Source organism: Patagioenas fasciata, chromosome 1, assembly GCF_037038585.1.
Source record: "Patagioenas fasciata isolate bPatFas1 chromosome 1, bPatFas1.hap1, whole genome shotgun sequence".
In the NCBI taxonomy this organism is placed as follows: Eukaryota; Metazoa; Chordata; class Aves; order Columbiformes; family Columbidae; genus Patagioenas; species Patagioenas fasciata.
This window is the reverse complement of record NC_092520.1, coordinates 93,987,193-94,000,507: the sequence shown is the minus strand read 5'-3', so window position 1 is coordinate 94,000,507 and position 13,315 is coordinate 93,987,193. Positions and strand designations below refer to the sequence as shown.

Here is a 13,315-nt window from a genome sequence, read left to right as displayed (position 1 = left end):
ACTGTTTACATCAGGGGAAGGGAGGAATTGAAGTGATTTTTACATTCCATCACTAATTCCTTTCCTCAAGAACAAGTAATCATTGCACATATTTAGACCAGTATAAAAGATGATCTGTGGTTCTATCCTCATAATCAAACAGCATGACCAAATAGGAAACAAATCTATAAAGTGAAGTATTTGGTACTGAGCCGTCTACTTTCACATGACATGCTCTTCAGGGGGTTTTAGTTTGCACTGGTTCAAATCTAGTCCCATAGGCAGAACATTCATTCATGGTTAACGCACAGAATCCCACAGCCCACTCCAAGACCTCTTCACAACATAAGCCAAAACATGAAAGACAGGTACAATTAGGATATTTGTTTCAAAAGCATTTTCCTGATCCAAACTAAAATATTAATTCAGAGACACTAGTAAACAAAATTGATAATAACTAAAAATATTTAGTTAACTATTATCGGCTACAGTTATTTAGCAATTAACTAAGATACTCATGCAGATACCATGGACCTAGACAGCAATATTATTTCTATGTACCTACTAATTCTGAACAAAAGGTTTTTATAAAATGTTAATAATGTTCTTTCAATGCCCATCAGCATCTCGTTGTCTGCTAAGACCAATCTGAGATGGGTGAATTTCCCAAGCTTTTCCCCCCCCATCCCATTTCCCCAAGAATAAATACTATTGGTATTCCCCCTTCTCCCACATGTTTCTGCAGTTCTGTCAGCGGTGTTCTGAGGAATACAAGGAAACCTGAAGTCTGCAATATTTTGCATTACCAAGTAACAAACCCCTTTGGATCTAATCTTTATAATTCACATTAAGCACAGCCAAAAAGCAAGCAAACAAAATGAAAACAAATGGGGGAAAAAAAGCATGTTTACTAGACCTATCTAACACAATGGTTTAGTTGCTGTTTTACACAAAAATGTTTACCTGCATATCCATTAAAAAATATTCCTAGATTAATAGTTATGAATGGATGGGAAAACTTTTAACAGTTTAAACACTGTATTAAATCACAGTAGAATAGTATTCTAAAAATTAATAATTCAAAATTAGGTACTGGGCAGTAATATAATGCTCAAGAATACCTAAGAAAATACGCTTAAGAAGATAACACAGGTTTTCAAAAATTAATTATTAAGTTTTGACAGTTAGTGCATGCATATTTAAATAAATAATAAATAAATAAATAAATAGATATATAAAAATAAGTGGAATGAGTGCTCAATTTACTACTTCATGGCAGCACACTGTATCAATACTTTAAAGGGTTTAAAACATATTACTCCACATGAGCTGCTCAAGCTGCAGAATAAATCACTCTGCTCTCTTTTACAGATCTCTACAAAGTCTATTATTTTAACCAACATTATATATGTGTCATTTAATAAATACCACATATCATGTGTATGGATTGCTGCATTATCATTTCAAAGAAATGCAAAGCTATTTCTGAATATGACTGGAGAAAAGTTTAAAAAAAAAAAAAAACACAAAAAAACCAACTAATAATACAACACATTTTTTATGATGTTTCTTTAACAGGCCTTTATTCTTTTATTCATTTCTGGAAATGCTAGCATGCTACGCAGTGACAACTTACTAACTTGACCTAAGGTGATGACAAGCAATCACATGATTTCACCTAACGTAGCATTTTTGAACTATCACAACATTACATGTAAATCAAGGCTTACTCTCAAAAATAAGCTATTATAACATTGACATATTTAACAGATAAGGACATCCAATCAGAGAAAAAGGATTAACTATTATTACAAAATCAGCTAATCTTGAAAGATGACTGAACGTCTCCTTCACTCCACAGTGTAGTTTTTGCTACGATATTTAAAACCAAAACAAACCACACACCCCCCCGCCTCTATACACCAAGCCCCAGGTGGAATTCCCACTAAAGCAAACCTGAAAACCAAGATTGAGCACTCGCACAGAATCAAGGGTTTTCTTTCCATACCACAGCACACACATCACCTTAAGAAATAAAATATCTAGTAACTTAACTGTTAAAAGTACTTTATTTTGTCCATGGCACAAAAAAAAAATCTTTATTGATATAAACCATTTCTGATGAGACCCACTACTCTACTGGTAACAGTCTCCTGTAAAGACACAGCTTTACAAACCAGAAATTCAGTTTACCTGTATTTTTAATTCCTGCAAAGGAAGAAGAAGAGTAGGCCAGCTAGTTTATACTTGGCATCAGCAATACTTAGGATGAGTAACTCATAACTGAACTCTCCAAGCATCAGAAAGGTTAACTACCACTGAGTTTTATAATACTCCTTAAGGATATCATGAAGGAAGGAAAAAAAAAAAAAAGTCAAGGAAAGCATTCTTTGAAATATTAATACAAAAGAGTGCTTGTTAGAGACTGAAAAGGATAATGGCTTAAACATTGTGGCAAAACCATTTCATCCAGCCGCAGGAGCTGGGACATTCACGTTTAATTGCTATGTACAGATCAACCACAAGCTAAGGAGCCACAGGCAAAGGCTGGCTGATACAGGAGGTGAGGGATGGGTTGAAGAGCATGGCACAAAGGGAAAGACCCTTCGGGACTTTTCCGTCTTTTGCAGTCACCCCCCAGTGACGCCTGCACGAGAGACCAAAGATGAGGCAGGTAGGCAATCCAGAGGACCATGAAAAGCCCACCTGTGCAAGCACTGAGGTGGCGCCCACCCACCACCCTGAGGACTACCCTGCCCACCAGTCACACCACAGGAACTGAACAAGACACGGGAAAATGCCACACGTTACTCAATCTGAGACTACGAACCCCATCATACACAGAGTGGAGTCATAAGGGTGGTGAGATCTCTCTCTTTTCTTTCTTTCCTATACCTCTATTCTTTTGCTTTCCCTATTATAGCTAATATAGCAACATATATAGAGAGAGATTTACAGCCCCACATGTGCCACACACTTTTTTGATGTTTACCAATTGAACCTAAAATAACGTAAATCCTTCTGCCACCAAATCATTTGGCAATTGGGCCAAACTGCAAAATGAAAGTCTTTTGTTTACAGACCTTAAGTATTGTGTGTACTGTTTTCCAGCCAATGGCACCCACAAACCTGAGTCATCTCTCCTCTCCACCCATACTTCAGGTTGGGACATGACAGTGCTACAGTTTATTTGACAGAAGCAATAATTAAATAAGCTAAGGTCTTATTGGGCACAAAGGTCAGAAAAAAAAAAATGTAAGCAAAGACCAAAAAAAAAAAAAAAAAAAGGTGAACTCTCTGCACTTAATTTGTAGACTTGAGCTTCCACGAACTCAGTTGTGTTTGCTTTTCAATTAAAGGAATTGAATCTGTCACTCTGAGGTATATCATCCCAAGCATGGCTCAGATATACAGCCAACAGGTTGGTCAAGTTCTGTTAACAGGACCTATACAACACTGTCTAATTTTACATAGTTGAATATGCATTCAGTAAAACTTGCCTGATAAAAGGATACACAGTCTCTATGCTCCACCTCAGTTGAGTACTTTTGCAAGTGAATAACATACAGTGGTATAAAGCATCTTTGCATCAGTTTGAATTAATCAACACTAGCAATTACTCTATGGATCAGATCTGGATATAAATCCCATCGGAACATCTTGCAAGTTTTTCATCTAGTTTCAAACCTACTTACCAATTCACAGCAAGATTTTTCAGCAAAATAAAAAGCTGCGGCTCCAAACTTAGATTCAGACATAGGTTCACCCATGGTACGTGATCCTGAAAGAAAAGGATTATGAGAAATATATGAGGTGGAGGCAAGAGACAAATAGCATGTGCGCTGTAGGGTTTAAAATAATCACATCAAATTACACTTTGCGAGACTTTCATAGAAGATATGCATTCTCATTTTTACGTAGCATAGATTAATCTTGGAAGACAGCAACCTAAAGCATAAGTTAAAAGGTAGTCAAATCGATTAACAACATTCTAAGTCCCTGACGCCTGACAGTACTCCAGTACGTTATCTCACACCTGACAGGCACAGGAGGGAGCCGCGTAGTTTCCACTGGCCGGGTCTGGGGGCAGCACCTCAGAACTATTGCCACATCCCGGGACAGCGGAGTTACACATCCCAACCGCTTCGATGGGCAGCCCCGCCTCACAGATCCAGCGGCGCAGCCCCCGCCCAGGCCGCGCGTCCTTCTCCCGACCGGCTGCGCTCGTTCCACCCCGGCAGCTCCACCAGAGACTAGGGGGACCGGCTGTGCTCACGGCAGCTGCCTTGCCTCCGTTAGACCCCGGAAGCCCCGAGGCTCGTCACTGACGTGTCACAGCCCGGCACTTCCCGCTAGGACAGCCCAGCCCGCGCCCAATCCTCCCCGCAGCAAAGAGCTCCAACAGCGCCAAGGGGGCTCCGCTGCGGCTCTCGGGACTGACAGCGCCGGTTCCCGCCCCAAAGGCGACCGGACCGGGCCGGGTGTCACCCTGCCAGGGGCTCCGAAGAGACAGGCGTCACCCTCCCGGACTCAGCCTCACTGGCGATGGGGAGGTCAAGAGCACGGTGAGGCACGGCAGGGGAGCGCCCGCCATGCGCCCGCCATCCCCCCGCTATTCCCCCCACCTGCCTGCCCCACTCACCAGCCCCCGCCTCAGCTTCCCGCCGGCTCCGCAGGGCCGAGGCTGCTCCCACCTCCCCCCGACAGCCCCTCCTACCGCGCGCGCCAGCAGCCACACCCAGCCGGGCCCTGGCTACTGGCCAGTTGCTGCCTGACGTCACGGGAACTAGCCAACGCGCCGCAAGAGCTCGGCGGACCCCGCCCACCGCGGGCTCAGAGGTTCCGCGCCCGCTGGCGGGGAGGTTGGCGGAGTATGTCTGTGGCTGCGCATGTGCGACGGGCGGCCTGGCGCGGAGGGGCGTACGGACGGGCGAGCGGGACAGGGGGGTGGAGGGAGCACGGTTGGGCGTCTTCGCCTTCCCCTTGGCGGGGGGGGGGGGGGGGGGGGGGGGGGGGTATCCTGGGTGTGGTTTCCCTAGCACGGTCGTGAGCTCTAAAGGGAGGAGGCAGAGCAGAGCGGCTTCAACGGGGCGGGCGTCGGTAGCATCGCGGCTCATTGCATGTCCGTTGAGGAGCGAGCTAAACGGCCGTTGCGCGCGCCGATCCGCCCTGCGCTGCATGGGCGCGTGCGCGTTTTTCCCGCGCCACTCCTCCCCAAGGCTGAGGGCCTGAGGATGGGGGAGCGAGTGAATGGGCTCGGCCGGTGTTGGTGAGGGTGGTCTCGCTTGCTGCGGATGCCGGGGTGTCCCGAGGGGAACGTGCCGAGAAACTTTTAACAGCCTCTTACTGTGTCTTCCCCCTCCGCCATGCTCCCCTCTGTTCCCTGTCGCCACCCCCCGCCCCGAAGTTAAAGGGAAGAGACCAGTATGGTTGAAAACTCTCCGGCCCCATTGCCAGAAAGGGCAATATATGGATTTGCTCTTTTCTTAGGATCGTGGTTTGGCTTTAGTAAGTATGCTGGGTACTGAGTACTTCGCCGAAAAATGTTGCTTTGCTCACGACGCAAATGTAATTCCCATAAGACGATCTGAAAGGGGTCAAAATTCTGTTGCACCACCTGTTGTAAAGGTGCATAATGAAGAACTAAGGGAGGGTTACTTACCAGATGTGTCGGTTGTTACAAAGATCTGTCATTGCCTTTTGTGATTTCCTCATGTTTTGTCTGCCTTTAACCTTGTTATGTGGCCTTCAATAGTATTGCAGAGTCAAATTATTTTAAAAATTTTCTGCATTCTCATTTTAGGAACTTTTTTATTTGCATACATTGTCACTATTCAGTAACCATTGTAGATAGTAGTGCAACCTTTCTTTCCCAAATACTGAGAATAAATAAGTAAATAAATACATCTAGTCAACAACAATTGAAAATTATTCAGGATATGTCAGCATTTTTTTGCTGGTGTGACAGGTGTGTTAGCATTTCAGTAGGGATATCCTGCCTGCCCACACAGATCAAGGTTGAGAGCACTTTTTAAACACAAGAAAAGGTGCTGCAAATACGATGTAGTTTAATAATTAAACAGAGTACTACTGTAAGTCTGTCTTAACCTTAGGAAGTAAGTAGAAATGAAAGTAATTTGGTTTCTATTCCTCTCACAGGAAGCCACTGCAGTTCCATATCTTGTGTCACTGCTTGGCTGCTAACCCCTTCCCCTCAAATTTTGTTAAACCTTACTCTGGATTTGTTGTTAGAGAGCAATATTTCTCAGTATTGGGTTTGTTGACATGAAAATTATTAACTTAACAAGAATCAGAAAGTATTTCCAGTAACTTTTTCTGAACAGTTCCATCCAAGCACTGCAATTCTACCAACTTTTATTTCAGACAAATGACCCACTCTGTGATCATTTTCTGCTTTAATATTTTCTACATTCAGAGTCATTTGGCAACCTTTTACTGAGGGGGTTTTGTTATGGAGTTTGATGTGGAATAAATTCTTGTATGTCTACATAGAAACTCAATGTTAAAGCAAATATAAAAGTTGTAGAATCAGCTAGATGTTACCCCCCGTATTAGGCAGGTTTTGCGTCTGAGACTTACACTCTACAATGTTTTGGCAGAGCTATTTTGGTTTAAATAGTGTAAAAGCAAAACATAGCACATATCAGTAGGGAAGTATTGTTCTAAAACTTAGGAAGTCTAAAACAGTATCAGTCTTACTATTATAACTTTTTAATTCTTCTGTGCAGTCTTGTATATTATCTGGGCATATGTTCCTGAGACTTGGCTGTTCTCGTTGGGACTAACATACTGGCCACAAAAGTAAGTTCAAACCATTAAACTCTTTAGCCTGAACATGTGTAAGTATAGGACACTCTTAATTATTTTCCAATAGCAAAATTTTCTTTCTAAATAGTGGCCTTGTATTTAATCCAGATTTCCTGATGATAAAGGACTGTAATCTTTGTGAAGTATTATTTTATATAGATAAGTAACTGTGATGAATTTTTTTCATTGTGTAATTAAATTTGAATGTTTTATGATAAATTTGACACTTTGTTTTCAGGAACTTTGCTGATAAATGACAGTAAACTTTGAACTATACTTTAAAAAATAAAAACCTTCTGTAAGGAATCTATTTGATGGTTCATGCCAAACTAGCTACAGTTACTGTGGGCAGTAATCTTGGGAGACACCAAGGTCCATATTAAGAGGGGTTGTTTCCTTTCCTCATGGCTACAGTTGTGCTAGACACAATAACAACCACTACATTAAAACTGTTATGTTATTAGATGTTTGTTATTATGATATGTAAACTTTTAAAATCTTTTTCCTCAGGTACTGGGCAGTTGCTTTGCCAGTGTACCTACTAGTTGCTGTAGGAATTGGTTATATATTACTTTTTGGTATTAACATGATGAGTACAGCTCCACTTAACTCCACAGATACCATTACAGGTAATTTTACTGGTGTTTGTTTTAAGATCTTGATACTCAACTGGTAATTTCTGTGAATACATATATGTAGCCATATATGATTTAATTTTTAATATTTTTAAGCCCTTAAATATTTTGATCTAGAACAGGAGTTCTTGGAAGTATTGAAGTACTAGATTGAAAAGATAGCCACAAGCCCAGATGCTTTGATCCTGAGCTTGCTAAAAGCAGTCCCTGAATGCTAACCAGCTATCTTGAGCCCCTTTAACTACAAGTATCCTTGCTCTAGCAATTGCTTGAAAAGTCCCAAGTTTACCCTATTGAAGTCCAGGGTTGTGATTCTACTTGGTATTCTGTTCCTGCCACATGAAATCTTGAACTTGAGCATCCCAACATGTAGGAAGTCAAGGAAGGGAGCCAGAAGACCTGCTTGGTTAAACAGGAAACTGCTGGGCAAACTCAAGTGGAAGAGGAGAGTTTACAGATCGTGGAAGGAGGGGCTGGCCGCTTGGGAAGAATATAAGGCTGTTGTCAGAGGATGTAGGGAGGCAACTAGGAAAGCTAACGCCTCCTTAGAATTAAACCTTGCAAGAGGGGTCAAGGACAACAGAAAGAGTTACTTCAAATACATGGCAGATTAAACTAACACCAGAGGCAGTGTAGGCCCACTGATGAATGGGGTGGGTGCCCTGGTGACAGAAGGTACAGAGAATGCCTTCTTTGTCTCTGTCTACTCTGCCAGAGGCTGTCCTGAGGAGCCCTGTACCCCTGAGGCCCCAGGGCAAGTCAGGACAATGGAGGAGTTTGCCTTGTTGATGAGGACTGGGTTAGGGACCAATGAAGCAATCTGGACATCCATAAATCCATGGGTCCAGATGGGATGCACTCGTGGGTGCTGAGGGAGCTGGCTGAAGTCATTGCTAGGCCACTATCCATCGTCTTTGCCAAGTCGTGGGAAATGGGAGAGGTGCCTGAGGACTGGAGGAGAGCAAATGTCACTCCAGTCTTCAAAAAGGGCAAGAAGGAGGACGCAGGTAGCTGTAGACCGGTCAGCCTCACCTCCATCCCTAGAAAGGTGATGGAACGACTTATCCTTGGTGCCATCTCAAGGCATATCAAGGATAAGAGGGTCATTAGGGGCAGTCAGCATGGCTTCACCAAGGGGAAGTCATGCTTGACCAACCTCATAGCCTTTTATGAGGACATAACCAGGTGGGTAGGTGGTGGCAAAGCGGTGAATGTGGTCTGTCTTGACTTCAGTAAAGCATTTGACACAGTCTCCCACAGCATCCTCGCTGCTAAACTGAGAAAGTGTGGACTAGTTGATTGGGTAGTGAGGTGGACTGTGAACTGGCTGAAGGAAAGAAGCCAGAGAGTTGTGGTCAATGGAGCGAAGTCCAGTTGGAGGCCTATATCTACTGGAGTCCCTCAAGGGTCGGTTCTGGGACCAGTACTATTCAATACATTCACCAATGACTTGGATGAGGGACTAGAGTGCACTGTCAGCAAGTTTGCTGATGACACTAAGCTGGGAGGAGTGGCTGACATGCCAAAAGGCTGTGCTGCCATCCAGCGAGATCTGGACAGGCTGGAGAGTTGGACAGGGAAAAATGTAATGAAATATAACGGGGGCAAGTGTAGAGTCTTGCATCTGGGCAGGAACAACCCCAGGTTCCAGTATAAGTTGGGGAATGACCTGTTGGAGAGCAGTGTAGGGAAAAGGGACCTGGGGGTCCTGGTGGACAGCAGGATGACCATGAGGCAGCACTGTGCCCTTGTGGCCAGGAAGGCCAATGGCATCCTGGAGTGTATTAGAAGGGGGGTGGTTAGTAGGTCGAGAGAGGTTCTCCTTCCCCTCTGCTCTGCCCTGGTGAGACCATATCTGGAATATTGTGTCCAGTTCTGGGCCCCTCAGTTCAAGAAGGGCAGGGAACTGCTGGAGAGAATCCAGCACAGAACAACAAAGATGATTAAGGGAGTGGAGCATCTTCCTAATGAGGAAAAGCTGAGGGAGCTGGGTCTCTTTAGCTTGGAGAAGAGGAGACTGAGGGGTGACCTCCTTAATGTTTATAAATATATAAAGGATGAGTGTCATGAGGATGGAGCCAGGCTCTTCTTGGTGACAACCAGTTATGGGACACAGGGCAATGTGTACAAACTAGAACACAGGAGGTTCCACTGAAATATAAGAAACGTCTTCTCAGTGAGGGTGACAGAACACTGGAACAGGCTGCCCAGGGGGGTTGTGGAGTCTCTTTCTCTGGAGACATTCAAAACCCACCCGGACACCTTCCTGTGTAACTTTCTCTAGGTGTTCCTGCTCCGGCAGGGGGATTGGACGAGATGATCTTTCGAGGTCCCTTCCAATCCCTAACATTCTGTGATTCTGTGTGACTCTTCACTCTTTGCCATCTTATTGCAGTGGTTTCCAGCTGGTAAAGTGTACTTTGTTAGTAAAACAGACCACATTAGAGGAGCAGGGCTTGAGCATATGAAGCTCTCCCAGGTGTGTACCTTGCATAACAAACCAGTGAAGAGTGTTGAGGGAAGAAGGGCCTGAGTACCTACGTGGCAGTGGCAAGAGTGGAAAGGCATGCTGGAGTCAAGGGGGTGTGAAGGAGTATGCTGCATTATTGTTAGTGATTACCTGTCTGAAAAAGCTGTTCATCAGTTTTCTCATCTTCCACATTATCTTTGTTCCTGCCAAGGAGATCTGTTCTGGCCATTCACAGTATTCTCCAGGCAGCTGCATCTTCTTCCACACCTTGTTCTATTCACAGTTGGCCAGGTTTTTTTAGAAACAATGTAGAATGTAAAATTTGGCAAGGAGGTTACTTGTTGCTAAGACTGCTGAAGTTGTATCATTTTAACCAACTATGTACAGTGTATTGCATTATGCTGAACTGCAAAGGGAAAAAAAAAAATCAGTTGAGGCTGTAGTTCGAATGCATTACTCTGATGAGTCAAGAACTGCCATTTAGTGATTTCCTGTGTTCCTGGCTACTCATTCACGCTCTTATGTTGCATTCTCATTTGGTGTCAATCAGGAGTTTTTATGGCTCTATGGCAGGTGGGATAGGGGACCTACTCTTTTCGAAAGACAGCTATATTTGAAAATTTTCTTTTTCAGACAGAACAGTCCCACAATTTTTTCCCCAAGATAAAGGGAAGGTGGACAGTGTCTCTCAGCAGAAATCCTAGTACGAAGTGTTCAGACTACAGACTGAGCTATTCACTGTGGGGTTTTTTGTTTGTTTGTTCTTTTGATTTTTGGGAAGTTATGGTTTAATGTCACACAGCATCTTAAACCAAGCAAAGTCCCAGACAGTGATTTCAGCAGGAGGGTAGGGTCAATTTCTTCAAGGGCTTTGCTCATATATGTTGATGTAAAGCATTTCTGGTGACCATCTCATTACTCCTCAACAAAACAGGATTTTCAGCATTGCTTAGAGTAGCTAAATTTATAGAGTGTTGTGTTACGTAACATTTCTTGAAATAAAAGAATCTTTAATATGTGAAATGTTCTCATTGTCTCCTGTAGATAACTATGCAAAAAGGCAGCATCAGAAGAAATTTCAAGAAGAAGCAATTCCAGCCCTGAGGGATATTTCCATCAGTGAAGTAAACAGAATGTTTTTCCTTCCTGAAAAAGGAATCTGCAATAGCAGATAGTCATTATTAAGATCTATTTGAATAATAGATTCCTAAAAGTGTTACATAAGGAAAATTAAATCTCTCCAAGTTATAAACCACATTTTTTCTGCTTGTAAAACAAAGCTTTTTTTTTTTTTCTCCCTCTAAATTTATGGCAACATACTTCATTGAGATGATTTTATTTTATTATTATACATGCACCTTAATAACCTGCATTGATATGAGAATTATGCCACATTAATTTATCTAACCATTCTTGTGAGTTTAAAATAGTATTCTGTTGCTTATAGATTACTGCTTGTAATTTCCCTCTGAGAGTGAAAGAAATAGCTTTGGAGGTAGCTTGATTCTGTTTCCCTTTTAATTCAGGGAGATAAAATGTTTTCCAGTAGTCAAGTGTTTGAAAATATTTGGTTTTTACAATGTGCATTAATTTGAAGTGTTTACATTGTAAATATACAGTTTTCATTTGTAAATATCAATAAAATGTAGCTAATTCTTACTTGTTCAAAGTTAGCCATTTTTCTGTTGATGCTATATTTGTCCTGGGTAAAGGTGTATAGTGTTCCATTTTTATTTACACAATAACTTATTCTGCAAAATTTGATTATTTTTTTCTTCAAATTGGTGGGCTTATTGAAATACCAAGATTCCTAGAAATAAGGAAGGAAATATCAAGATTACCAGAAATAAGGAAGGTGGGTTGTGAAGACTTTCTGAAACGTGTTTTGAAATGACTTTTTTTTAGTAATTCTTAAAAATACCAAAAACTGCTTTCAAGGAAATTTCTGGAAATACAGGAACCATTAGGTCCTCCTTATTATAGTTGAGGTTATAGCTGAAAGCACAGTAACTTGTTATGGCAGTGGTTCAGATGTTTCTTCAATGGTGAATTGTCTTTCATGTATGCATTACTGAGCAGAAAGACAATTTTTATCTCTTTTCTTCCAAGAGTCATAAATCCAGTTATCTTCAGTACTCAAGGTTATTTAGTTTGGTTACGAAGACCAGTGAATAGAGCCTCATTATTTTTTCGTAGGGTCTATAAGCCAACTTCTGACCAGTGCAGAATTTAGTTAAAAAAATCACTATTTCTTTAAAATATAATAGCACATTTTTGAAAATTTGTGTGAGGAAGCTTACCCCAGTTCTCTAGGAATCAGTCGAAACAACAATCAGTTGCTGTGGGAAGTCCAAAGATCTGGTCACAATTGATCTGGTATGAATATGAAACTTGTAGTTCTTGGTCGTCTAGTAGTTTGACATTTTTCTCACCCACATTTGAAGAAAAAAAACATGCCAGGTATTTTGGGTAGGAGAGAAAAAATACCTTCTTAATGAAGGAAAAAATGCTTTTTAACATTTCGCTCTGAAATAGTGGGGTTTAGATATATATTTTTGTTTGGGGCATCTCATAAGAATGAGTATTTATACCTAAACCTAATGAGTTACCAGTACAGTGTTTGTTTGATAGTGTAGACTTGTTTGTGAAGTTTATTTTTTTTTTAGTTTACCCCCAGTTGCTATTATTTACCTCCATGATTTTGCTCTTCTATTTTAATTTATGTGTTCAAACACCCATACATAGAGTGAATTCAAGATTTTTACGATCAACAGGCACAAAAATGTATTTACTCTGTCAATTCTCTGCTCACATTGTAGACACTGATGTAATCTTTTTTTTTTCCCCTGTGTAATTTCTACCTGTGTTCTACATTCCTTTTGCTTTATCACAAAGCAATTTCATTTTTAATTCTAAATTGACAAGTGAAAGCCACGTTTCTCTATCATTTGATGTAAGGATTACTTTAGTCCCCTGTTAAGGATACCCAAATCCCTTCAGGATAAAGAAAAGCTACTGGAAAATGCCCTCAAGCCCTGAAAGCACACAAATTAAAGCACTGTAAACCTTGGACAAAGATTGTATCAGTGATGAATTTGCCATTTCATTTAACTGCAGACCTCACAATTATGGGAAAACTGACAGAGGCACCTAAGTGAGTGGGCAAACTGGGGCCATTTGTTTAAGTAAAACTTGCAGGCATGAAACTCAATCTTTGCTTTTCTGTCATTAGTGTGTAGCGGTACTTCAAAGACACTGTAGTGACCTTTCCTTCAACTTAGGAGTAATGTTTGTCATTAATGTTTGAAACTGCCTTGGTGATCAAAATAAAACCAGGCAACAGTGTATACTGGCTAATAAATGTATTGTAGGGAATTGCAGGCATTCAGGATCCATCATTCCA

General features: G+C 41.7%; 2 protein-coding genes across 8 annotated transcripts in view; one reads left to right on the top strand and one right to left on the bottom strand.

Moving 5' to 3' along the window:
• TTC3 (tetratricopeptide repeat domain 3) overlaps positions 1-4,686 on the bottom strand; it is a 67,111-nt gene extending 62,425 nt beyond the window's left edge. For 3 of the 4 annotated variants that reach the window (XM_065862135.2, XM_071810947.1, XM_071810945.1), the window contains exons 1-2: positions 4,622-4,686; positions 3,675-3,760 (exon numbers count right to left, since the gene is read on the bottom strand). In XM_065862135.2, the coding sequence (XP_065718207.1) occupies positions 3,675-3,749 (75 nt within the window). In that variant the 5' untranslated portion in view covers positions 3,750-3,760; positions 4,622-4,686. Of the gene's footprint in view, positions 1-3,674; positions 3,761-4,015; positions 4,284-4,621 lie in introns of those variants that run through there. The other variant, XM_071810938.1, reaches the window with a different exon arrangement.
• PIGP (phosphatidylinositol glycan anchor biosynthesis class P) lies at positions 4,428-11,571 on the top strand. Of its 4 annotated transcripts, none has more exons than XM_071811006.1 (5): positions 4,428-4,544; positions 5,387-5,487; positions 6,729-6,801; positions 7,318-7,436; positions 10,957-11,571. In XM_071811006.1, the coding sequence occupies exons 2-5, from the start codon at positions 5,406-5,408 to the stop codon at positions 11,085-11,087; spliced, it is 405 nt and encodes a 134-aa protein (XP_071667107.1). In that variant the 5' UTR covers positions 4,428-4,544; positions 5,387-5,405; the 3' UTR covers positions 11,088-11,571. The 4 variants fall into 4 exon arrangements, with proteins under 4 accessions (XP_071667107.1, XP_065718239.1, XP_065718247.1 ...); XM_065862167.2 differs by lacking the exon at positions 4,428-4,544 and adding an exon at positions 4,747-4,850; XM_065862175.2 differs by lacking the exon at positions 4,428-4,544 and adding an exon at positions 4,846-4,899.
• The last annotated feature ends 1,744 nt before the right edge of the window (positions 11,572-13,315 follow it).